The 24046-nt window shown below is 47.0% G+C and overlaps 1 protein-coding gene across 1 annotated transcript in view; it reads right to left on the reverse strand.

Moving 5' to 3' along the window:
• The window catches only part of LOC144604175 (uncharacterized), a 257398-nt gene that overhangs the window by 28197 nt on the left and 205155 nt on the right, over nt 1-24046 (reverse strand). The window contains exons 54-67 of the mRNA XM_078418381.1: nt 23735-23897; nt 22698-22819; nt 21287-21427; nt 19785-19898; nt 17418-17546; nt 14703-14864; nt 12613-12777; nt 11334-11499; nt 9390-9589; nt 8924-9016; nt 6434-6638; nt 4516-4703; nt 2187-2284; nt 1055-1239 (exon numbers count right to left, since the gene is read on the reverse strand). Coding sequence (XP_078274507.1) covers nt 1055-1239; nt 2187-2284; nt 4516-4703; nt 6434-6638; nt 8924-9016; nt 9390-9589; nt 11334-11499; nt 12613-12777; nt 14703-14864; nt 17418-17546; nt 19785-19898; nt 21287-21427; nt 22698-22819; nt 23735-23897 — 2131 coding nt within the window. The remainder of the gene's footprint in view (nt 1-1054; nt 1240-2186; nt 2285-4515; nt 4704-6433; nt 6639-8923; nt 9017-9389; nt 9590-11333; nt 11500-12612; nt 12778-14702; nt 14865-17417; nt 17547-19784; nt 19899-21286; nt 21428-22697; nt 22820-23734; nt 23898-24046) is intronic.

Raw genomic sequence — 24046 nt, forward strand, 5'->3', positions numbered from 1 at the left:
AGAGAGAGAGAGAGAGAGAGAGAGAGAGAGAGAAGAGAGAGAGAGAGAGAGAGAGAGAGAGAGACCATCCACCGTCCATTCACACTAAACCTATACCAATCTAATCTAACATTTTTCTCTCCCTACTGTCATCAATTCTCCCCTAGATTCCACCCCTCGCTTCCAAATAATGTTGCAATCACGGTAGACGAAATTAATTGGAACTTCTTTCAGCATTCAATTTTGTTAATGCTCATTTTATTCTGTAGTAAACTGAACTCATTGTTTCGTTGACAGAGAATTTAACATGCTTGATATTTTTCCTTTTTTTTTAATCTTAGAAGGTAACTGGAGAATAAATAGTCGTGATGATATTTCTCAGTGATCTAACATCAGCACAAGGTCAGTGGAAATGTTTCATCATCCTTTTGGCCATTTGTGTCTTTCCACCATCACTACCTTAGTTAATTGAGACAGAAGGTTCAGTGCACAGTGAATTAATATCACTGGTTTGGTTTAGTTTAGAGATACAGCACGGAAACAGGCCCTTCGGCCCACTGAGTCCGTGCCGACCAGCGACTCCCCCGCACATTAACACACTAGTGACAATTTTACATTTAAACCAAGCCAATTAATCGACAAACCTTTGGAGTGTGGGAGGAAACCGGAGATCTCGGAGAAAACCCATGCAGGTCATGGTGAGAGCGTACAAACTCTGTACAGACAGCACCCCAAGTCAGGATCGAACCCTTGCCTCTGGCGCTGTAAGGCAGTAGCTCTACCGCTGCGCCACCATACCCACCATTTGCATTTTTGTAAAATAAACACGTGAGAACCATTTGAAATGGAAATGTTTGGTTATGGGAGGCAGGAAGAAGAGTGTTGGTATCTCAAAATCATCGACAGTGCACTCGTTTTAAACCAGCATCGCTAATGGATACTTCAAAACCAATCCATCTTTTTCGACAAAAGAATCCATAATAGAAACGCATTCGAAAAATTCTCAGGAGTGGTTACTGAGGCAAGTTATTTTCAAATCCTCCAGCCCACACCGTTTACACGAGCAAAAACTTACGTTCGAATGGGGTGTCCATTATCCTGCGTTTAAGTCTGTAATATTCTGCTGCCAGGTTTATGTTGTACAGGCTCCTGAGTCCCTTGATCAACTTGGTTTCCACAAGGTAGTTGGTGATATTAGCCACATCAAACAATTGTTTCCCCATTGGCCACAAAGGCACATTCACTGTGACAGAACATTGTCTGCAAAACACAACCACTGTACATTAATGAGTGAAAGAGCACCAATAAATAGCTGAGTTTACAAAATCAAACTTATCGGAAACACAGAGATAATTGCTGGTCGAAAACTGAGCTTCTCAAATGTCATTATTAAATGGCGGTAATATAGAAAGAAAATGCTTAGTTTAGTTTAGTTTAGAGATACAGTGTGGAAACAGGCCCTTCAGCCCACACCGACCAGCGATCCCCGCACATTAACACTATCCCACACACACTAGGGACAATTTACACATACACCAAGCCAATTAACCTACAAACCTGTACGTCTCTAGAGTGTGGGAGGAAAGCGAAGATCTCGGAGAAAACCCAGGTGGTCACGGGGAGAACGTACAAGCTCTGTGCAGACAGCACCCGTAGTCAGGGTTGAACCTGAATGGCGGCACGGTGGCGCAGCGGTAGAGTTGCTGCCTTACAGCGAATGCAGCGCCGGAGACTCAGGTTCGATCCTGACTACGGGCGCTGTCTGTACGGAGTTTGTACGTTCTCCCCGTGATCTGCGTGGGTTTTCTCCGAGATCTTCGGTTTCCTCCCACACTCCCAAGACGTACAGGTTTGTAGGTTAATTGACTGGGTAAATGTAAAAATTGTCCCTAGTGTGTGTAGGATAGTGTTAATGTGCGGGGATCGCTGGGCGGTGCGGACTCGGTGGGCCGAAGGGCCTGTTTCTGCGCTGTAGCTCTAAAAAAAATCCAGTGTTGCAAGTGTTGTAAGGCAGCAACTCTACCGCTGCACCACCTTGGCTACCCTGTCTTTATTTTATATCATTCCCACTATCCAAAAGGCCTAAAATGCTTCCATACAACTGACGCACGACAATACCAGGTGAATTAATTTTATTGCCTTGAATTTCAGCATACATATAATATGTATAGGTATGAAGAGGTGGCATTTAATGCCTTGGCACTTACTCTGCCGAGTGCTTGTAGAGATTTGCAAGTGGTTTTTGGATCCTGCTTGTAGCTTTGGTGATTTTTGCCTCTGCCCACTTCACCGTTTGGTTTGTGGCCTGCATGGATGAAAAGAAAGATGTTAACGTCGGTGGACTAAAGTCAGCTCAGGTGGACAATGGTAAAAATGGAACAGGAGCACTGAAGATAAACACAAAATGCTGGAGTAACTCAGCCGGGCCAGGCAGCATCTCTGGAGAGAAGGAATGGGCGACCTTTCGGGTCGAGACCCTTCTTCAGATTGAGAGTCCAGAGATGATATCCATCCCTTCATGACCCAGATTTTCTGGATCCAAGAGCCTTCTTACAATAGACAATAGACAATAGGTGCAGGAGGAGGCCATTCGGCCCTTCGAGCCAGCACCGCCATTCAATGTGATCATGGCTGATCATTCTCAATCAGTACCCCATTCCTGCCTTCTCCCCATACCCCCTGACTCCGCTATCCTTAAGAGCTCTATCTAGCTCTCTCTTGAATGCATTCAGAGAATTGGCCTCCACTGCCTTCTGAGGCAGGGAATTCCACAGATTCACAACTCTCTGACTGAAAAAGTTTTTCCTCTTCTCAGTTCTAAATGGCCTACCCCTTATTCTTAAACTGTGGCCCCTTGTTCTGGACTCCCCCAACATTGGGAACATGTTTCCTGCCTCTAACGTGTCCAACCCCTTAATAATCTTATGCGTTTCGATAAGATCTCCCCTCATCCTTCTTGACCTTAATCATCCTGCCCCAACCACAGGGCAGCACTGAACTACTGCCTACCTCTTTCATGACCCTTGGTCTAAGCTGGCTTTACCTTGCACTAGGCGTTCTTCCCTCACCATGTGTCTGTACACTGTAAATGGCTCGATTGTAATCATGTTTTGGCTTCCTGCTGACTGGTTAGCGCGCCACAAAAGCTTTTCACTGTACCTCGGTACACGCGGCAACAAACTAAAGCAAAACTAAATTCCTCACAACTTTTTCACTGTTATGTAAACCGAATGCAAAGCGAATGGCAAATGCTAGCGAATGCAAAGTGCTGCTGAAAGTCTACTGTCTGCTTGGACTTATTCCAATGCTCTTTTTCTGAGGGGTGTGGTGCCACGTTACTGCCTGGCTGGTGGGACTGTCCCAGGACTGGCGTTTCAGTGACCCTGAGAGAATTTCCTCCACTAAACACTTCATTTACTTGGAAAAAAATGTCAGTCATTCGTTCCAATCGTGTTGGAATTTGTACGTCTGCCTCTGGGGCGGGAGTCATCGTTGGCTCTGACCAGCTGCTGCTGTGGTTTATTTTCATACGTCTGTCCAGGTCAACTACAGACCTTTGATTTTGGGTGATAAGGTCAATGGAGCAATATTGATGCAGTCGGCCAAGTTATTTATCTTGCAAGGAAAATGGAAAATTGCACAAAGCATCTCACCATTTAAAATTTACAGCACTGATCATGACTTTTGCAACCATTAACAAGGTGTAGGAATGTGTGTGTGTGTTTGTGTGTGTGTGTGTGTGTGTGTGTGTGTGTGTGTGTGTGTGTGTGTGTGTGTGTGTGTGCGTGACAGTGTGCGTGTGTTTGTGTGTGTGTGAGCGCATGTGTGTGTGTGTGTGTGCGTGTCAGTGCGCGTGTGTGCAAGGTGTAGGAATGTGTGTGTGTGTGTGTGTGTGTGTGTGCGGGTGTCAGTGTGCGATGGTGTTTGTGTGTGTGTGCGTGCGTGACAGTGTGCGTGACAGTGTGTGTGTGAGCGCATGTGTGTGTGCGCGTGTCAGTGCGCGTGTGTGGTTGTGTGTGCGTGTGTGTGTGTGCGCGCACATGCGTGTCAGTGTGCGTCTGTGTGTGTGCGCATGTGTGTGCGTGTAAGTGTGCTTGTGTGTGTGTGTGTGTCAGCGTGCAAGTGTGTGCGTGTCAGTGTGCATCTGTGTATGTGCACATGTGTGTGTGTGTGTCAGTGTGCGCGTGTTTGTCAGTATGCTTGTTTGTGTGTGCATATATGTGTGTGTGTCAGTGTGCATGTGTGTTTGTGTGTGCGCGCTTGCATGTCAGTGTGTGTCTGTGTGTGCGCGTGTGCGTGTTTGTCTGTGTTGGAAGGAACTGCAGATGCTGGTTTACACCGAAAATGGACACAAAAAGCTGGAGTAACTCAGCGGGACAGGCAGCATCTCTGGCAAAAAGGAATGGGCGACGTTTCGGGTCGTGACCCTTCTTCAGACACTTGACTCTTGAGCTGAGAAGCACGCTATTGTCTACTTAAAATTCTAGGTGGAACATCAAATATTAGTGACACTAACACAACATTTATTCCTCTTACCAAATCAAAGGCTTTCTTGGTGATATGAAGCACTCCTTGTAGTTTTTTCAGCAGCCAAGCATCCTGAACCACTGTGGGTACAAAAGACTGAATTTTCTCCAGATATTCCTCCGTTGTCTGTTTCCATTGTTGGTCGAGTTCCTTCAGTGTCACTTCGTGGTAGGCCTCCTTTAGCGTAGCGATGGGCTCTGGAAGTCAAATTGCCTCAGCTGTTTACATGTCTACACAAGATTATATTTTACAAGTGTTACCAATTCCACTGTAACTTCCGATTCCACATTTATAATAGGCGACGTTTCAGGTCAGGTCCCTGCTCCACTCTGAAGAAGGGCCCTAACCCTGACCTTTATCAGCGTTCTCCAGAGACGCTGCCTGGCCTGCTGAGTTACTCCAGCACTTTGTGTCTTTTGCTTGCTCGATTCTGAGAAGGCATCTCAGTTGCAATCTGTTTGCGAGACAAGTTAGCTGAACCGATAGCAATGAACCAAGTGGGCAGATGAATTATTCCCATGGTTTAGTGGAAATTAGATAGACCCAGTTGTATTGCCATATGGCATTTCTAAAGGGTGTGTGATAACACACTCGACATCGGCGAGACCAAACGCAGGCTCGGCGATCGCTTCGCTCAACACCTGCGCTCGGTCCGCGTTGGCCAAACTGATCTCCCGGTGGCTGAGCACTTCAACTCCCCCTCCCATTCCCAGTCTGACCCTTCTGGCATGGGCCTCCTCCAGTGCCATAGTGAGGCCCACCGGAAATTGGAGGAACGGCACCTAATATTTCGCTTGGGCAGCTTGCAGCCCAACGGTATGAACATTGACTTCTCCAACTTTAGATAGTTCCTCTGTCCCTCTCTTCCCCTCCCCCTTCCCAATTCTCCCACTGTCTCAACCTATATCCTTTCTTTGTCCCGCCCCCCCTGACATCAGTCTGAAGAAGGGTCTCGACCCGAAACGTCACCCATTCCCTCTCTCCTAGATGCTGCCTGACCTGCTGAGTTACTCCAGCATTTTGTGACACACTCCACCAGGCTCAGGAACAACTTTCAATATGTTATCAGGCTTTTGAAAAGTCCTTCCATAAGCTAAGGTACTGTCAGATTCACCTCTACCCCATTGTGGACATTGGACTTTGTCTCTGGAACTGGTGCGCTACAATGCTGAGAACTGCATTCTGCACTCTGTATCTTCCCCTTTGCTCTACTTATTGTACTTGAGTTTGGATCGATTGTATTTATGTATAGTATCCTCTGATATTCAGAGCAAAGCTTTTCACTGCACCTCAGTAGACTTTACTTTTAGACTTTAGACTTTCGAGATAGAGCGCGGAGACAGGCCTTTTGGCCCACCGAGTTCTCTCGTGGTCTCGACCAGCGATCGAAATCCCACAAGGGGCACAGGGAGAACATACAAACGCTGTGCAGACAGCGCCCGTAGTCAGGATCTGAACCCAAGTCTCTGGCGCTGTCAGGCAGCAACTCTGCCGCTGTGCCACCACGCCAATATAATAAACCTAAACCTGCCGCAACCAGGTGCACTGTTTTGATGCAATGATTTTAGATTTAGATTTAGTGATACAGCGCGGAAACAGGCCCTTCGGCCCACCGAGTCCGCGCCGCCCAGCGATCCCCGCACACTAACACTATCCTACACACACTAGGGACAATTTTTACATTTACCCAGTCAATGAACCTACAAACCTGTACGTCTTTGGAGTGTGGGAGGAAACCGAAGATCTCGGAGAAAACCCACGCAGGTCACGGGGAGAACATACAAACTCCGTACAGACGGCGCCCGTAGTCAGGATCGAACCCGAGTCCTCCAGCGCTGCATTCGCTGTAAGGCAGCAACTCTACCGCTGCGCCACCCACCGTGCCGCCCATTTATTATTATTATTAAGATTTATTATCTCCACTTACTTTTGAGTTCTCCTTGCACCTGTTGTATTGTTTCCTGAACGGTTGCAAGGTACAATGGAACGACATGCAGCAGCAGCTGTCTCAACCTGCTCAGCCTCCACACTTGGCGAAATGATCGTCCACCGTCGTTGACTAGGCCTGCTGCCTTCCGCGAGAGCTGCAGCACCCAGCCACACGTTTCATGCAGGAAGTCGGCATCCTGAAACTGTGCAGAATAAAAACCCCACCTCAGCCTCCAAACACAGGAGAGCAGTCTTTTTCATAAGTTCACTAGTCACAGGAGCAGGATTAGGCCGTTCGTCCCATCGAGTCCACTCCGCCATTCAATCATGGCCGATCTATCTCTCCCTCTCAACCCCATCCTCCTGCCTCCTCGCCGAAACCTTTGACACCCGTACTAATCAAGAGCCTGCTCATCTCCGTATCGAAACGTATAAGGTTATTAAGGGGTTGGACACGTTAGAGGCAGGAAACATGTTCCCAATGTTGGGGGAGTCCAGAACCAGGGGCAACGGTTTAAGAATAAAGGGTAGGCCATTTAGAACGGAGATGAGGAAAAAACTTTTTCAGTCAGAGAGTTGTGAATCTGTGGAATTCTCTGCCTCAGAAGGCAGTGGAGGCCAATTCTCAGAATGCATTCAAGAGAGAGCTGGATAGAGCTCTTAAGGATAGCGGAGTCAGCGGGTATGGGGAGAAGGCAGGAATGGGGTACTGATTGAGAATGATCAGCCATGATCACATTGAATGGCGGTGCTGGCTCGAAGGGCCGCATGGCCTCCTCCTGCACCTATTGTCTATTGTCTATTGTCCTCTTTAAAAATACCCAATGACTTGGCCGCCACAGCTGTCTGTGGCAATGAATTCCACCCGCTGACTAAAGAAATTCCTCCTCATCTCCTTTCTGAAGGTACATCCTTTTATTCTGAGGCTGTGCCATCTGGTCCTTGACTCTCCCACACGAGGAAACTTCCTCGCTGCGTCCACTCTATCCAGGCCTTTCACTATTCGGTGAGTTTCAACGAGGTCCCTCCTCATTTTTCTAAACTCGGGTACTCGAAACCTTCTAAAAGTGAGTACAGGCCCAGTACCGTTAAAGATTTTAGATTTTAGATTTAGATTTAGAGATACAGGGCAGAAACAGGCCCTTCGGCCCACCGGGTCCGCGCCGCCCAGCGATCCCCGCACATTAACACTATCCTACGCCCACTAGGGACAATTTTTACATTTGCCCAGCCAATTAACCTACAAACCTGTACATCTTTGGAGTGTGGGAGGAAACCGAAGCTCTCGGAGAAAACCCACGCAGGTCACGGGGAGAACGTACAAACTCCGTACAGACGGTGCCCGTAGTCAGGATCGAACCTGAGTCTCTGGCGCTGCATTCGCTGTAAGGCAGCAACTCTACCGCTGCGCCACCGTGCCGCTTAAACGCTCATCACTTTTGCTGTGGAGTTCGTGCGGACATGCTTTGGATCATAACTGTGGCCCAGACCATTCACAGAATCACACAGCACGGAAACAAGCCTTAGTCTGAACTTGTCCAGGCTGACCAAGCCAGTCCCAGTTACCCCCAGAGAGCTGATGTCACCAACTCTTGTGATTGTCGTATTGAATCTACTGAGTTTAGTTTAATGTGGTTTAGTGATACAGCTTGGAAACACACCCTTCAGCCGCCCAGAGTCCACGCCAATCAACATTAGTGCTATCCATTTAAAGGGCTTTCAGATAGACACAAGGATATGCAGGGAATGAGGGGCATGCATCACATCCAGGCAGAGGAGATTAGTTTAGTTTGATATCATGTTCGGCATGGATATTGTGAGCTGCACGGCCTGTTCCTGTGGCTGTACTGTTCAATATATTCAGAGTCTTAATTTTGAGTGTTGGATTTTCGTTAACCAAGGACCTTAAGGAATATGGTGTAATTGAGTTACACAGTGTGGAAACTGGCCCCCCTGCCCAACTTCCCCACGCCAACCAACATGCTCCATCTACACTAGCCCCCGCTGTTATAAGGCCACTGAACCCTCCTACTGCAACTAGTGAGCAGTAGTTCAGGACTGAACTACCATCTACCTGATCGGAGACCCTCGGACTATCTTTGATCGGACTTCATTGGCTTTACCTAGCACGAAACTTGATTCCCTTATCATGTGCACTGTGAATGGCTAGATTGTAATCGTGTCTTGTCTTTCTGCTGTCTGGTTGGCACGAAACAAAAGCTTTTCACTGTACCTCGGTACACGTGACAATAAACTAGACTGAAACTGGAACCTGCCTGCGTTTGGCCCATATCCCTCTAAACCTGTTCCATTCATGCACCCGTCTAAATGTTTCTTAAATGCTGCAAATGAGGAAAAGGTATGATGTTTATAGTTCAGGCATGATCCCACTGAATATAGTCTAACTCCATACCCTGGAGATTCCAATTTTTTGCAAGATCAATGAATGAAAAATGGCAAATTCTGTGATTAATGTTGCGGTACTCACGTTTTTCCTGAATTTCCAAACGAATAGGTCAAATTCTTTGAGCTTTCTCAACAGATGGTTCTTAAATTGGAAGACAACTTCAGAAAGTTTGGTCTGAAAGTACAAAGAGAAAGAAATGGGGATGAAGGTGAGGTAAAGGAGAAGATCTCTGCGGCACTTGATGGGCGGGAAGGACCTGCAGATGCTGGTTTAAACCGAAGGAAGACGCAAAAAGCTGGAGTAACTCAGCGGGACAGGCAGCATCTCTGGAGAGAAGGAATGGGTGGCGTTTCGGGGCGAGACCCTTCAAAACTTCACCCATTTTCTCCCCGGAGATGCTGCCTGTCCCGCTGAGTTACTCCATCATTTTGTGTCTATCTGTAGGGCTTGAAGTCCTTCTTTACAACGCAAATCAAGGTGTGCGAAAGAATGACTGCACGGTAAACTGATATAATGGAGGACTGGGAGCTCAGTTCCCTGCAATTACCTCTGTCCTGGTAATGAGGTGTGGGCAGCCCTGGGCCGTAACTCTGAGGACACTCTGCATGCTTTTGTTGACCACCCCAACCGAGAGGTGGCCCAGTTTTCCTTTCCTCGCCTGGTTCAGCGTGTGGTACAACTCCACTTTGGCGTCTCCATCTTCTTTGGAACAAAACGACAACTCCGCTCCCTCTTCATCTGACGATCCTTTGATACAGACACTCAGTTAACATTCTCATTAGTATTAAGAGTATTTAGAAGGATGAGAGGAGATCTTATCGAAACGTACAAGATTATTAAGGGGTTGGACACGTTAGAGGCAGGAAACACGTTCCCAATGTTGGGGGAGTCCAGAACAAGGGGCCACAGTTTAAGAATAAGGGGTAGGCCATTTAGAACTGAGATGAGGAAAAAACTTTTTCAGTCAGAGAGTTGTGAATCTGTGGAATTCTCTGCCTCAGAAGGCAGTGGGGGCCAATTCTCTGAATGCATTCAAGAGAGAGCTAGATAGAGCTCTTAAGGATAGCGGAGTCAGGGGGTATGGGGAGAAGGCAGGAACGGGGTACTGATTGAGAATGATCAGCCATGATCACATAGAATGGCGGTGCTGGCTCGAAGGGCCGAATGGCCTCCTCCTGCACCTATTGTCTATTGTCTATTGTCTAAGAGCAGATTAAGTAAGGTCACTTGGCACATCAAGTCTACTCCGCCATTCAATCATGGCTGTTCTATCTTTCCTTCAGACTGAAGAAGGGTCCTGTCCCTTAGATAGAGCTCTCGGGGCGAGTGGAATCAAGGGGTACTGGGAGAAGGCAGGCACGGATTACTGATTGTGGATGATCAGCCATGATCACAATGAATGGCGGTGCTGACTCGAAGGGCCGAATGGCCTCCTCCTGCACCTATCTTCTACGTTTCATTGACCCGAAACATCACCCATCCTTTTTCTCCAGAGATGTTGCCTGATCCGCTGAGTTACTCCAGCACATTGTGTCCATCAACACTTATAGTTTAGTTTAGTTTAGAGAAACAGAATGAAAAACAGGCCCTTTGACTCATTGAATCCATGCCAACCATTGATCTCCCGTTCACAGTAGTTCAATGTCATCCATCTTGCTCCTCCACTCCCTACAAAATAGGGGCAATTTACAGAGGCCAATTAACCTACAAACTCGAAAGGTCGTTGGGATGTGGGATAAATCCGGAGTATCCGGATCAAACCCAGGCGGTCACAGGGTTCTGCGTACAACGTAAAAGCAGAACTGTTCAATCCGAGGTCAGGATCGAACCTGTGTCGCTCTGGCGCTGTAAGGTAACAGTGCCACCAGATACACCACTGTGTCACTCGGACAGGCACATTGATAGCAAAGGCTCTGAAGAATATGGGGCAAATAGACAATAGACAATAGGTGCAGGAGTAGGCCATTCGGCCCTTCGAGCCAGCACCGCCATTCAATGTGATCATGGCTGATCATTCTCAATCAAATGTAGGCTTAAAATGTACCTTTGAACACAGCTATCCCTTTACCATATTATAAGGAATCTGGTTCCTCATTCAATGGCATCTTTTCCATTAGACGCTATAGAAAACAGAAAGCACTGGAAGTTTGGAAAGCACTGCAAGATCTGCGTTCACAACACAACGCTCTGAAAATACGCAGGTTTGGCTAAGCGCAGAGCAACCTTTGGTCACAGAAACATAGAAACATAGAAAACAGGAGGAGGCCATTTGGCCCTTCGAGCCTGCACTGCCATTCATTGTGATCGTGGCTGATCATCCACAATCAGTAACCCGTGCTTGCCTTCTCCCCATATCCCTTGATTCCGCTAGCCCCTAGAGCTCTATCCATCTCTCTTTTAAATTCATCCAGTGAATTGGCTATCTATTAGTAAAATGTTCGCATCGGTAAAAGGTTAGTATTTCCGAGTTATGTTGGTGAGCCATCCTTACCACGAGTGTACCCAGTGTAGTACTGCTGACAACCCAGCTTGCGCTCGGCAACTAGTTTAATCTTGTCGCTCTGATCGACGACTCCTTCAATGACTGCTCTGCTGTTGAGGAGGGAGGCAGTGTATGTGCCCAGCAGGGCGAGGTGGCTGGATTCAGAGGCCTTCCACTGTGAGAGAAGCAGAAAGCAATGTTTCATGTTCTTCAGCGGTTCATTTGTGAATCAGAAGTGCAACCAATGTCATTCCACATCATCAGATTTATTTTTAATCTGATGGTTCGCTGTACAATCATATTTTAATTCAGTGGACTTTCTAAATACGATGACATTGTTTACTATATGAAGAAAAAAATCAAATATTGCAATAAAATAGTGCGGTTGATTTTTAATTGAATGGAGTTGGAAGATGTAGCGTGGAAACCCACCTTCTGCCCATCGAGTCCACACTGAACTTCCATCACCCGTTCACACCAGTTCTACGTTGTCCCACTTTCACATCCACTCCCTGTACACCAGGGGCAATTTACAGAGGGGAATTAACCTGCAAACCTTTGGGATGTGGGAGGTAACGGGGAGAACGTGCAAACTCCGTACAGACAGCACCCGAGGTCAGGATTGAACTCAGGTCTCTGGTGTCGTGAGGCAGCAGCTCGACCAGCGGCGCCACTGTTAACAGTTATAGAGTCATGGAAGGTAGACACGAGAAGGGTCCCGACCCGAAACGTCACCCATTCCTTCTCTCCCGAGATGCTGCCCGACCCGCTGAGTTACTCCAGCATTTTGTGTCTACCTTCGATTTATCATCATCATATCATATATATACAGCCGGAAACAGGCCTTTTCGGCCCACCAAGTCCGTGCCGCCCAGCGATCCCCGCACATTAACACTATCCTACACCCACTAGGGACAATTTTTACATTTACCCAGCCAATTAACCTACATACCTGTACGTCTTTGGATTTAAACCAGCATCTGCAGTTTTTATTTCCCTATAGAGTCATAGAGTCTTACAGATTGGAAACGAGTCCTTTGGCCCAACTTGCCCACACCAGCCAGCATGTCTCATCTACACTCGTCCCACCTGCCTGCAATTGGCCTCTACTCCTGTAAATCTGTCCTATTCATGTACCTGTCTAAATATTTTGTTAAACATTGCAATCGCACCTGCCTCAATGGCCTCCTCCGGCAGCTCGTTCCAGCCACACTAGATGTGTTTTGCAACAACAACAAAAAATGTCTACACAATATTGTCTCTTCAAAGCCTCTGTGGCCACAGTTACCTCCATTTCAAGAGAGTAGTTCTTCGAGTCAGACTGCCCGCCGTTCCACAGTGACAGTCCCAGCACGGCATCATGCTTCTCATCGCTGGAGAGACTGGCTCGGGTTTGGGATGACAAGACAAAGTCTCCTCGGTTTCGCTGGTGCCTTCCTGATAATTTGACGGACTGCAAAAAGAAAAAATGAAAGCTTTCATTACAGCTGGCTTGTACGTTCTCCCCGCGACCTGCGTGGGTTTTGTCCAACATCTTCGGTTTCCTCCCACACTCCAAAGGCGTACAAGTTTGTAGGTTAATTGGCTTGGTATAAATGTAAAATTGCCCCTAGTGTGTGTAGCATAGTGTTAAGGTGCGGGGATCACTGGTCAATAGACAATAGACAATAGACAATAGGTGCAGGAGTAGGCCATTCAGCCCTTCGAGCCAGCACCGCCATTCAATGCGATCATGGCTGATCACTCTCAATCAGTACCCCGTTCCTGCCTTCCCCCCATACCCCCTCACTCCGCTATCCTTAAGAGCTCTATCCAGCTCTCTCTTGAAAGCATCCAACGAACTGGCCTCCACTGCCTTCTGAGGCAGAGAATTCCACACCTTCACCACCCTCTGACTGAAAAAGTTCTTCCTCATCTCCGTTCTAAATGGCCTACCCCTTATTCTTAAACTGTGGCCCCTTGGTCGGTGCGGACACGCTGGGCCGAAGGGCCTGTTTCCGCGCTGTATCTCTAAACTAAACTCAACTCAACCAACAAGTACTCCTTATGTTTTTATCCATTCTTTTTCCATTTTATCATCCTTTCAATTTCCCACCTCTAGTTTGAAAGGAAGGGTCTGGGCTCTAACAGACCCTTTCATTAAGCTGGATCTGAGTCTATAGATATGGCTCATAGAGTCAGGCTCAGTGCTACTCTCTCTCTGGGTCTTCCCAATCGCCTATGGTGGATTGTAGAAACATGGCTGAATTTCCATCCATTAATCCCACCTCATCTAGGACATGAGTAGATCCATAGAACACAGAGCGCTGGGGTAACTCAGCGGGGCAGGCAGCATCTCTGGAGGACATAGATATGCGACGTTTCGGTTCGGGACCCTTCTTCAGACGTAAGGGTCCTGACCTGAAATGGTACCTGTTCATGTCTTTCAGAGATGTGTAGGAAGGAACTGCAGGTGCTGGTTTAAACCAAAGAAAGACACAAAATGCTGGAGTAACTCAAGTCTGAAGAAGGGTGTCGACCCGAATCGTCAACCCTTCCTTCTCTCCAGAGTCCCGCTGAGTTACTCCAGCATTTTGTGTCTATCTTCGGTACACGTCTTTCAGAGATGCAGTCTGACCTGCTGAGTTACTTCAGCACTTTGTGTTCGATGCAAGATTCTGTATCTACATCGGTATCTGTATCTACATCGGTAGAGGCACTGGTTAAGATCTAACAGATCAACTCCTCGTGAGGATTGAACCGGATTATCTGGAGTGTCTATGATACACACGGTCGTATCTTCACCAGTTGGCTGGTCATTGTTTCCTTTGATCCAAAGTTCTCTGTTTTTACTTTGCACAATTGTTTCACAAAAATATTCAAAATGTTTAAATATCACCAAACAAAAGGAGAAATTTCCAAATTTTAACCCCAGGAGCATAATTAGGCCATTCGGACCATCAAGTCCATTGAACTATGGCTGATCTATCTTTCCCTCTCATCCCCATTCTCCTGTCTTCTCCCCATAACCTTTGATACCCTTGCTAATCATGACCCTGCCAATCTCCACCTTAAAAATACCCAATGACTTGGCCCCCACTGCAGCCCGTGGCAATGAATTCCACAGATTCTTCATCCTCTGACTAAAGAATTTCCTCCTCTTCTCCTCTCTAAAGGAACGTCCTTTTATTCTGAGTGGTTGAACTGAGAGGGATCGGATCAATTTCCCACTTGGGATAAATAAAGTTCTATCATATCGTATCGTATTCTCCACGCTTAACGGTGTAAATTAAATAAATTGAAAATCTAGGGCAGTCAGTCCTTTAGAAAAAGGCCACAGGATGAATAAAGATAAAGCATTCAATCTAAAAGCTAAAATTGAGGCAAAACAAGTCCTACATTTGACATGTTACAGAAGGCCACTTTCAGGTAATGGTTCAGCTGACTGTGGTAATCGGTTTGGATCCTACCAAGTATGTCCTGCCTGCCACAAGATGACTGGAAAATATTTGAGAAGGTGGCAGCAATCCAGATGTTGTCCAATCTCATTGGTCTGTGATTCTGCAGAAAGAAAGAAAACAGATAACAACGTTCAGGAAGGAACTGCAGACGCTGGTTTAAACTGAAGCCAGACACAAAATGCTGGAGTATCTCAGCGGGACAGGCAGCATCTCCGGAGAGAAGGAATGGGCGGCGTTTTGGGTCGATACTCTTCTTCAGACTGAGGGAGGAGCAGGACTTCTTCAAAGTGGACATACTTGAGGAGATCTCACAATGGAGCTGCCTCGCCAACATTCAGTCTGTCCTATCCTTCTTTGTGTTTTAATTGTATGTGTTAAATGTATGTTTTAGTGTTCTTTAGCTTGTTTTATGTGGGGGGTGGGGGGGTTGGGAGAAACTTTTTCTAATCTCTTACCTTGACGGAGATGTGATTTTTTTTCCGTATCGTGTCTCCGTCCGCACTGCGGCCTAACATCGAGGAGTTGGCGGCCTTTGCTGGAGACCGATTTTTAGAGCTCCACTGCGGGGAGCCTGTGGGACTTTAACATCGCGGAGCTCGCGATCCCTTAGCCAGGGGTCGACCTCGGGAGCTCCATCCGTGGGTGCTTGCGGACTTAACATCACGGAGCCCGCGGTCTCTGGTCAGGGACCGACTTCGGGAACTCCAAGCCACAGGAGTTTCGGCCGCCCCGACGCGAGAGTTTCGATCGCCCTAACGTGGGGACTTTGACCGCCGGCTGCGGGAGCTTCGATCGCCCCGACAGATGGTTCAACTGCCCCGACCGCAGGAGAATAACGAGGAAAAAGATTGGACTTTCTTGTCTTCCATCACAGTGAGGAACGTGGGGAATCCGCTATGGTGGATGTTTATGTTAACTTTTATGAAGTTGTGTGTCTTGTTGCTTTCTTTTTTGTTCGTATGGCCGCATGGTAATTCGCATATCGCTGCACCACAATTGGTACATGTGACAATAAAAGACCTTTGAAACCTTTGAAGACTGTAGGAAGGAACTGCAGATGCCGGTTTAAACTGAAGACAGACACAAAATGCTGGAGTAACTCATCAGGGCAGACAGCATCTTTGGATAGAAGGAATAGGTGACATTTCAGGTCGAGAGTAATCGCTCTTCGTCAATGATCCGTACAACATCCTCCTCAGGAATCTTCTCTTTGTATAGTTTCCTTGAGGAGGAATTCGTGACTGAAGGCACGAAGAAATGAAGGCCTGACCTGCTGAGTTATCCAGCACGTTATGACTTTTTAGACAATAGAAAATAGACAATAGGTGCAGGAGTAGGCCATTCGGCCCATCGAGCCAGCACCGCCATTCAATGTGATCATGGCTGATCATTCTCAATCAGTACCCCGTTCCTGCCTTCTCCCCATACCCCCTGACTCCGCTATCCTTAAGAGCTCTATCTAGCTCTCTCTTGAATGCATTCAGAGAATTGGCCTCCACTGCCTTCTGAGGCAGAGAATTCCACAGATTCACAACTCTCCGACTGAAAATGTTTTTCCTCATCTCAGTTCTAAATGGCCTACCCCTTATTCTTAAACTGTGGCCCCTTGTTCTGGACTCCCCCAACATTGGGAACATGTTTCCTGCCTCTAACGTGTCCAACCCCTTAATAATCTTATACGTTTCAATAAGATCCCTCTCATCCTTCTAAAAGAACTTTTTATGATCTCTCCGAACTTTGAGATGCAACAACTAACGAAGTGTTGATGGATACAATGGCTGATTACAAGCAGGAGCTGCATCCATCACGTCATGGCTGTAAAGCATATTATAAGGTCATAAGTGATAGGAGCAGAATTAGGCCATTCGATCATGGCTGACCTATCTAACCCTCCTAACCCCATTCTCCTGCCTCTCTCCGTAACCCCTGACTTCTGTTATGGTCCAAGGTGACCACAAAGGGTGGTAGGTATATGGAATGAGCTGCCGGAGGAAGTAGTTGAAGCAGGTACTACCACAACATTTTAAAAACATTTGGACAGGTACATGGATAGAGTAGGTTTAGGGGTATACGGGCCAAACACAGGCAGATGGTGCTAGTGTTGATGGGCCATGTTGGTTGGCATGGGCTAGCTGGGCCGAAGGGCCTGTTTCCACGCAGTGTGACTCTATGATTCTACTTAACAGGTACAGTGAAATTCATTTTTTGTATACAATTCAGTAAAAACCTTTGTGTAGGAAGGAACTTCTGGTTTACACTGAAGATAGACACAAAATGTTGGAATAACTCAGCGGGTCAGGCAACATCTCTGGAGAGAAGGAATGGGTCTGAAGAAGGGCCTCGACCCAAAACCTCACCCATTCCTTCTCTCCAGAGATGCTGCCTGTCCCGCTGAGTTACTCCAGCATTTTGTGTCTATCTGCAGTGTAAACCACCATCTGCAGTTCCTTCCTACACAAAGATTTTTACTGAACTGTACACAAAAAAATGAATTTCACAGCCCCGCTGAGTTACTCCAGCATTTTGCGTCTATCTTCAGTGAAAGTCTTACTGTGCACAGTTGCAGAATAGAGGCCTCAGTCATACAGGGCACCGACAATGTCAACATTTTGTCTGGTAAGTCAACACTTGACATTGTTACTGGAATACGTACCTGATACTCAAGGCTTTGGTTGATCTTTTTGTCATCCCAGTAGAGCTCCAGACTTTCAATCAAAAGGTTCTGAGACTGTTTGGCAAATGCACAACTGTGCAGTGATTGTATGTTGAGGAAGGGCTGCAGCTGGACAAACACAGGGTTGTATCAGTAAAGCAGCTGTGGGCAGAATAAGCACATTTACTGTGATCAAAAGAAGCAACGGTTGCAAGCTTAATCCAACTTGCTGTCATTCCCAGGTCTCACTCACCCGGTCAGCCAGAAAGCACCGCTGGAAGACTTTTCACAAGTTCAGAAGTTCTAGGAGCAGAATGAGGCCGTTCAGCTCATCAAGTCTACTCAAGCCCATCAAGCTGTACTGATAGCTGTTCCAGAACCAGGGGCCACAGTTTAAGATCCAGAACCAGGGGCCACAGTTTAAGAATAAGGGGTAGGCCATTTAGAACAGAGATGAGGAAAAACTTTTTTAGTCAAAGAGTTGTGAATCTGTGGAATTCTCTGCCTCAGAAGGCGGTGGAGGCCAATTCTCTGAATGCTTTCAAGGAATAAGGATAGCGGAGTCAGGGGGTATGGGGAGAAGGCAAGAACGGGGTACTGATTGAGAATGATCAGCCATGATCACATTGAATGGTGGTGCTGGCTCGAGGGGCCGAATGGCCTACGCCTGCACCTATTGTCTATTGTCTATTGATAGGTCAATGCAGGTGGATGATACAAGAACCAGGGGGAATTGGCAGACCTGCGAGAGAGAATAACTGGGGGAAGGGGATTTGCGGGATTGGCAGGAAAGAAGCAGCGTGGTCTTGATGGGCCAAATAAGTTCATAAGTGATAGGAGCAGAATCAGACCATTTGGCCCATCAAGTCTACCCCACCATTCAATCATGGCTGACCTATCTTTCCCCCCTCGAACACATGCCGCTGTCTTCTCCCCAAAACCCCTGACACCCGTACTAATCAAGAATCTGTCCATCTCTGCCTTAAGAATATCCATTGACTTGGCCTCCACAGCCGTCTGTGCCAATGAATTCCACAGATTCACCACCCACTGACTAAAGAAATTCCTCCTCATCCCTTTTCTAAAGGTACATCCTTTTATTCTGAGACTGCGCCCTCTGGCCCTAGACTCTCCCACCCGTGGAAACATCCTCTCCACATCGACTCGATCCAGGCATTTCAGGCAATGTGCTAACAGGCAACCAGAAGGTGAGAAAGTGACTGGGAAACAACCTCGTAAATGTTTTCTAGATCGGAGATTGCAATTACTGTAGAAGAGGCAAACATCACAGACCATAAATTCAACTTGAGTCCTGGCACCGGGTTTCGGTGGAGAAATGGCCAACTCAACACCTCAGTTGGAAGTTCTTCAAAGGACACGTCTTGGATAATACTTGGAATAGGGAGGATGATGGAGCCACAAACATGGGAGTTTTTGTTTCAAAGTGAAATTTAATGGTGGCGCAGTGGTAGAGTTGCTGCCTTGTACGCACCAGGGCTCATTGTAGGCTAGACACAAAAAGCCAGAGAAACTCAGCGGGACAGGCAGCAGCTCTGGAGAGAAGGAATGGGTGACGTTTCGGGCCGAGGCCCTTCTTCAGACCGGTTCGGGATGAGGGAAACGAGAGATTATAGACATCGATGTGGAGCAATAAAGAACAATGAATGAAAGATATGCAAGAAAAGTTACGGTGATAAAGGAAACGGGCCATTGTCAGCTGTTTGTAGGATGAGAGATGGAGAGCAGGAAGCATCACAGAGGGGGAGCAACGAGAGAGGGTGCTGCAGAATAACTCATCGGAGAGAGGGGGAGAACTTCTTCAAAGTAGGTATACCTTGAGGAGATTTCGCAGAGGAGCGGCCAATATGTGTAGGAAGGGACTGCAGATGCTGGTTTAAACCGATGGTAGGTTAATTGGCTTGGTAGAGCCCCTCAGGTCTCTGATAAAATCTTTGGCCCAACTTATCCATGCCAACCAAGATTTCCCATTTAAGCTAATCTCATTTGCCCACCATGGTCCTTGTCCCTCTAAATCTTTCCAATCCATGTTCAGATCAAATATTGTTAGGTTTCTATTAAATCTCTCTCCCCCCCCCCTCACCTTAAACCTATGTCCTATGGTTCCTGGTTCCCCGACTCCAGGTAAAAGACTGTGCGTTCACCCTGTCTATTCCCCTCATGATCTTATACACCTATGATCAAAAGTCTAGGCCTATATATTCCTGAAAGTAGTTATCGACTGACGTAAGATTAGTCTTCAGATGAACCGTAGAATATATTAATACTTTTATGCACCATATTTTGCAAAGCTCATCCTGATTCTGTGAAGTGTTTTTCTCAGATTGTTGTCATTGTGGATGAGGATACCTGGCCTGAAGAAAAGTCGAGACAAGTGTCCCACACCGTTAAATTGCTTTCCATTTTGTATTCCAGTGTAAATTTCAGATCAGTCGGACGGCCGCCATTCCAAGCAACACGAGCCTAGAGATTAAACAAATATTAATTAATGATTTCACCCACATTATCTTACAATAGGGTCACCAACTTCCTCACTCCCAAATAAGGGACAAAGGGTGACGTCACAGCCCCCCACCTGACCTCACCCAGCCAGCGGCCACGTGCTGCCACTCCACCAATGGCGGCCGCCTGGGCCGGGATGCGGGTTGCCATGCAACCCCCGTTAGGCGGCGCCCGGGCTTCCGGGCCTACACTGTCCGGGACTACAGCGGCCCCCGGGCTTCAGTGTCCGGGCCTACAGTGTCCGGGCCTACAGTGTCCGGGCCTACAGTGTCCGGGCCTACAGTGTCCGGGCCTGCAGCGCTATCCGGGCCTAATACGGGACAAGGGCGGTCCCGTACGGGACAAACCAATTTAACCCAAAATACAGGGTGTCCCGGCTAATGCGGGACAGTTGGCAACCCTATCTTACAATGAGATTAAGCACAGCTAAAATTTTGCATCACTCTTCAGAGATATATGGCAGTGATTGGTGCTATCTAATAATCAGGTGGCAAGGTGGCGCAGCGGTAGAGTTGCTGCCTAATAGCGCCAGAGAGCCCGGTTCGATCCTGACTATGGGTGAAGTCTTTGGAAGGAAGGGGGGGGGGGGGGGGGGATAGTTTGGAATAGTTTTGTCTGGAACGTCAGAGGTTTAGAGGAGACCTGATAGAACTATATAAAACTATGAGAGGCACAGATAGGGTAGACAGCCAGAACCTTTTTTCACAGGATGGAAATGTCAAAGACTAGAGGGTGAGAGGGTCAAATTTTAAAGGACACGTGCAAGACAAGTTTTTTTTTACACACGGAGAGCGTTGGACACCAGGAACACACTGACAGGGATGGTGATGGAAGCAGCTACAATAGTGGCATTTAAGAGGCGTTTAGATAGATGCATGGATATGCAGGGAATGGAGGGATACGTATCACATGCAGACAGAGGAGATTGGTTTAACCCGATACCATGTTCGGCACAGACATTGTGGGCCGAAGGGCTGATTTCTGTGCTGTACTGTTCTAAGTATAGGAAGGAACTGCAGATGCTGGTTTACATTGAAGAACGGCACAAAATGCTGGGGTAACTGAGCGGGATAGGCAGCATCTCTGGATAGAAGAAATGGGTGACGTTTCGGGTCGGGTCTGAAGAAGGGTTTCGAGCCAAAACGTCACCCATTCCTTTTGTCCAGAGATGCTGCCTGTACTGTTCTATATGTTCTTTTTTTCCCCAACCATCATGTATTCCCAATGGAGATGGAAGTGCCATTTTTCCCTTTGGTTCAGATGTCTGCAGAGTTGACCATGAGGGCATTCTGGGCAAAAATACATTGCAAAACAATAACTCCCTTCCCTCTCCAGTTCACCATTCCAACCTTCTGGTTATATCTCTGCCCCTTCCTTTCAGAAAGACACTTCAGCTGAAACTTTTCCAAGGGGAATTTGAAGGGGTGTTGAAGTTTGGCTTCACTTTCCAGACGATCATCGTCCAACGTGAGAGATGCTTGAAGGACCACCTGCGTTCCAAACAAATTCAGTTTTACGCCACAGTTAATCGAAGGAACCTTTTACAGCAGCAAGAATATTTTCATTTCCACTGCTATTGACCATTTCACACTCTGAATTTCAAAGCCAAGGGCAGATATTCCAGCACAAATATTTCACTGAAAACAAGAACCAATTTCAGATGACAATATTATTTAAAGCCGAGAAACTGGTTCCATACCCTTGTCCTCAAACCTGTCTCCCATCAGCTGTGGAGAGGATGTTTCCACTGGTGGGAGAGTCTATGACGAGAGGTCACAGCCTCAGAATTAAAGGACGTTCCTTTAGGATGGAGACGAGGAGAAATTTCCTTAGTCAGCGGGTGGTGAATCTGTGGAATTCTTTGCCACAGAAGGCTATGGAGGCCAAGTCAGTGGATATTTTTAAGGCAGAGATAGATAGACTATTGATCAGTACGGGTGTCAGGGGTTATGGGGAGAAGGCAGGAGAAGGCACGGTAGCGCAGCGGTAGAGTTGCTGCTTTACAGCGAATGCAGCGCCGGAGACTCAGGTTCGATCCTGACTACGGGTGCTGCACTGTAAGGAGTTTGTACGTTCTCCCCGTGACCTGCGTGGGTTTTCTCCGAGATCTTCGGTTTCCTCCCACACTCCAAAGACGTACAGGTATGTAGGTTAATTGGCTGGGTAAATGTAAAAATTGTCCCTAGTGGGTGTAGGATAGTGTTAATGTGCGGGGATCGCTGGGCGGCACGGACTTGGAGGGCCGAAAAGGCCTGTTTCCGGCTGTATATATATGATATGATATGATGATAATGGGGTTAGGAGGGAGAGATAGATCAGCCATGATTGAATGGCGGAGAAGACTTGATGGGCCGAATGGCCTAATACCACTATCACCTATTGCCTTAAGAGGTACAGACATTTGAAAACGCACACCTTCAGATTGACCTCCAGGACAAGTTTCTTCCCACCAGGCAACTGAACCATCCTACCACCAACTAGAGAGCAGTCCTGACCTACCATCATCGTTTACAGTTTAGTTTATTGTCACGTGTTCCGAGGTACAGTGCAGGTTTGTAGAGGGAGTTCGATATGGCTCTTGGGGCTAACGGAATCAGAGGATATGGGGAGAAAGCAGGAACGGGGAACTGATTTTGGATGATCAGCCACGATCATATGGAATGGGGGCGCTGGCCTGAAGGGCCAGGAAGGCCTACTCCTGCTCCTGTTTTCTATGTTTCTATGTTGAACTGAAAACAATAGTTGTTTCATCAAACTAACCTGATCCTTCTTGTCCCAGTTGATTACAACGTCATCCTGGTGACTGAGGAGAGAGTGGGAAAGGTTCATTCGGACCTGGGACTGTCGAGGTAACGGAACGGTAAATGGATGAGCCAAATCCACTGTAAAAGAACCACAAAGTCCATTAAATCTTGTTAGGCCTGCACGATAGAAATGGCTTTGCTAAGTGAAAAGAATGAATGAATGAATGAATGAATAAGTTTATTGGCCAAGTATGTACACATACAAGGAATGTGCCTTGGTGCTCCGCTAGCAAGTAACAACACAAACATACAGTAAACATATAAGAATAAAGCATAAAACATTAAAACATTAAGAATACAACATTACAGTTTAAATATGTGAGTGAAATAAATCATGGGAAAAAAGAGTCTACAGACTTTGGTTGTTGAGTAGAACTATCACTCGTGGAAAAAAACTGTTTTTATGTCCGGCTGTGGCTGCTTTGACAGTCCGGAGTCGCCTTCCAGAGGGAAGTGCTTCAAAGAGTTTGTGACCAGGGTGTGAGGGGTCAGAGATAATCTTGCCCGCTCGCTTCCTGGCCCTCGCAGTGTACAGTTCGTCAATGGGGGGGGAAGGTTGCAGCCAACAAACCTTCTCAGCTGATCGAACGATCCGTTGCAGCCTCCGGATGTCGTGCTTGGTGGCTGAGCCAAACCAGACAATGACGGAGAAGGTGAGGACAGACTCTACGATGGCAGTATAGAATTGGACCATCACTGCCTGGGGCAGATTGTGTTTCCTCAGCTGCCGCAGGAAGTACATCCTCTGTTGGGCCTCTGACTGTGGAGTCGATGGTGGCCCCCCATTTAAGGTCCCGGGAGATGATGGTTCCAAGGAACTTAAATGACTCCACAGATGTGACTGTGGTGTTGTTGATGGTGAAGGGGAGCTCTCCTAAAGTCTACAATCAGTTCCAGTTTGGATAGTAAGTAGTTTCTTATTAAAGGGGGTCCAGTTTGGATAGAAAGTACAGTTGCTTATTATGTTACTGACAGTTTCTACTTCAGTTTTACCGTGAATTTCGTGCCGTCCAAATATCTTGGGGAAAGGCCCACCATAGTTTCCTAGAAACCTCAGCTCTTTGTCTTCACAAATAGAAGTGTGACTGAGTCTGTACGTGCGTCCATCCCTACGGTAATCTGTGTTACAGACCAGCTTCCGAGGAATTGCTTTTAACTGTAAATAGGAAACAGAGTGAAGTGTAAAAGTGCAAATAAATGACAGGCCAATTCGGTCAGGAATAAAGGAGAATGGTGGGAATATACCTTAGGTCAGTTGGCACTTTGACCTTTCATTAAAACTCAAACGTAAAAACAGTGAAGAAC

This window comes from Rhinoraja longicauda, chromosome 21 (genome assembly GCF_053455715.1).
Source record: "Rhinoraja longicauda isolate Sanriku21f chromosome 21, sRhiLon1.1, whole genome shotgun sequence".
Lineage (NCBI taxonomy): Eukaryota > Metazoa > Chordata > Chondrichthyes > Rajiformes > Arhynchobatidae > Rhinoraja > Rhinoraja longicauda.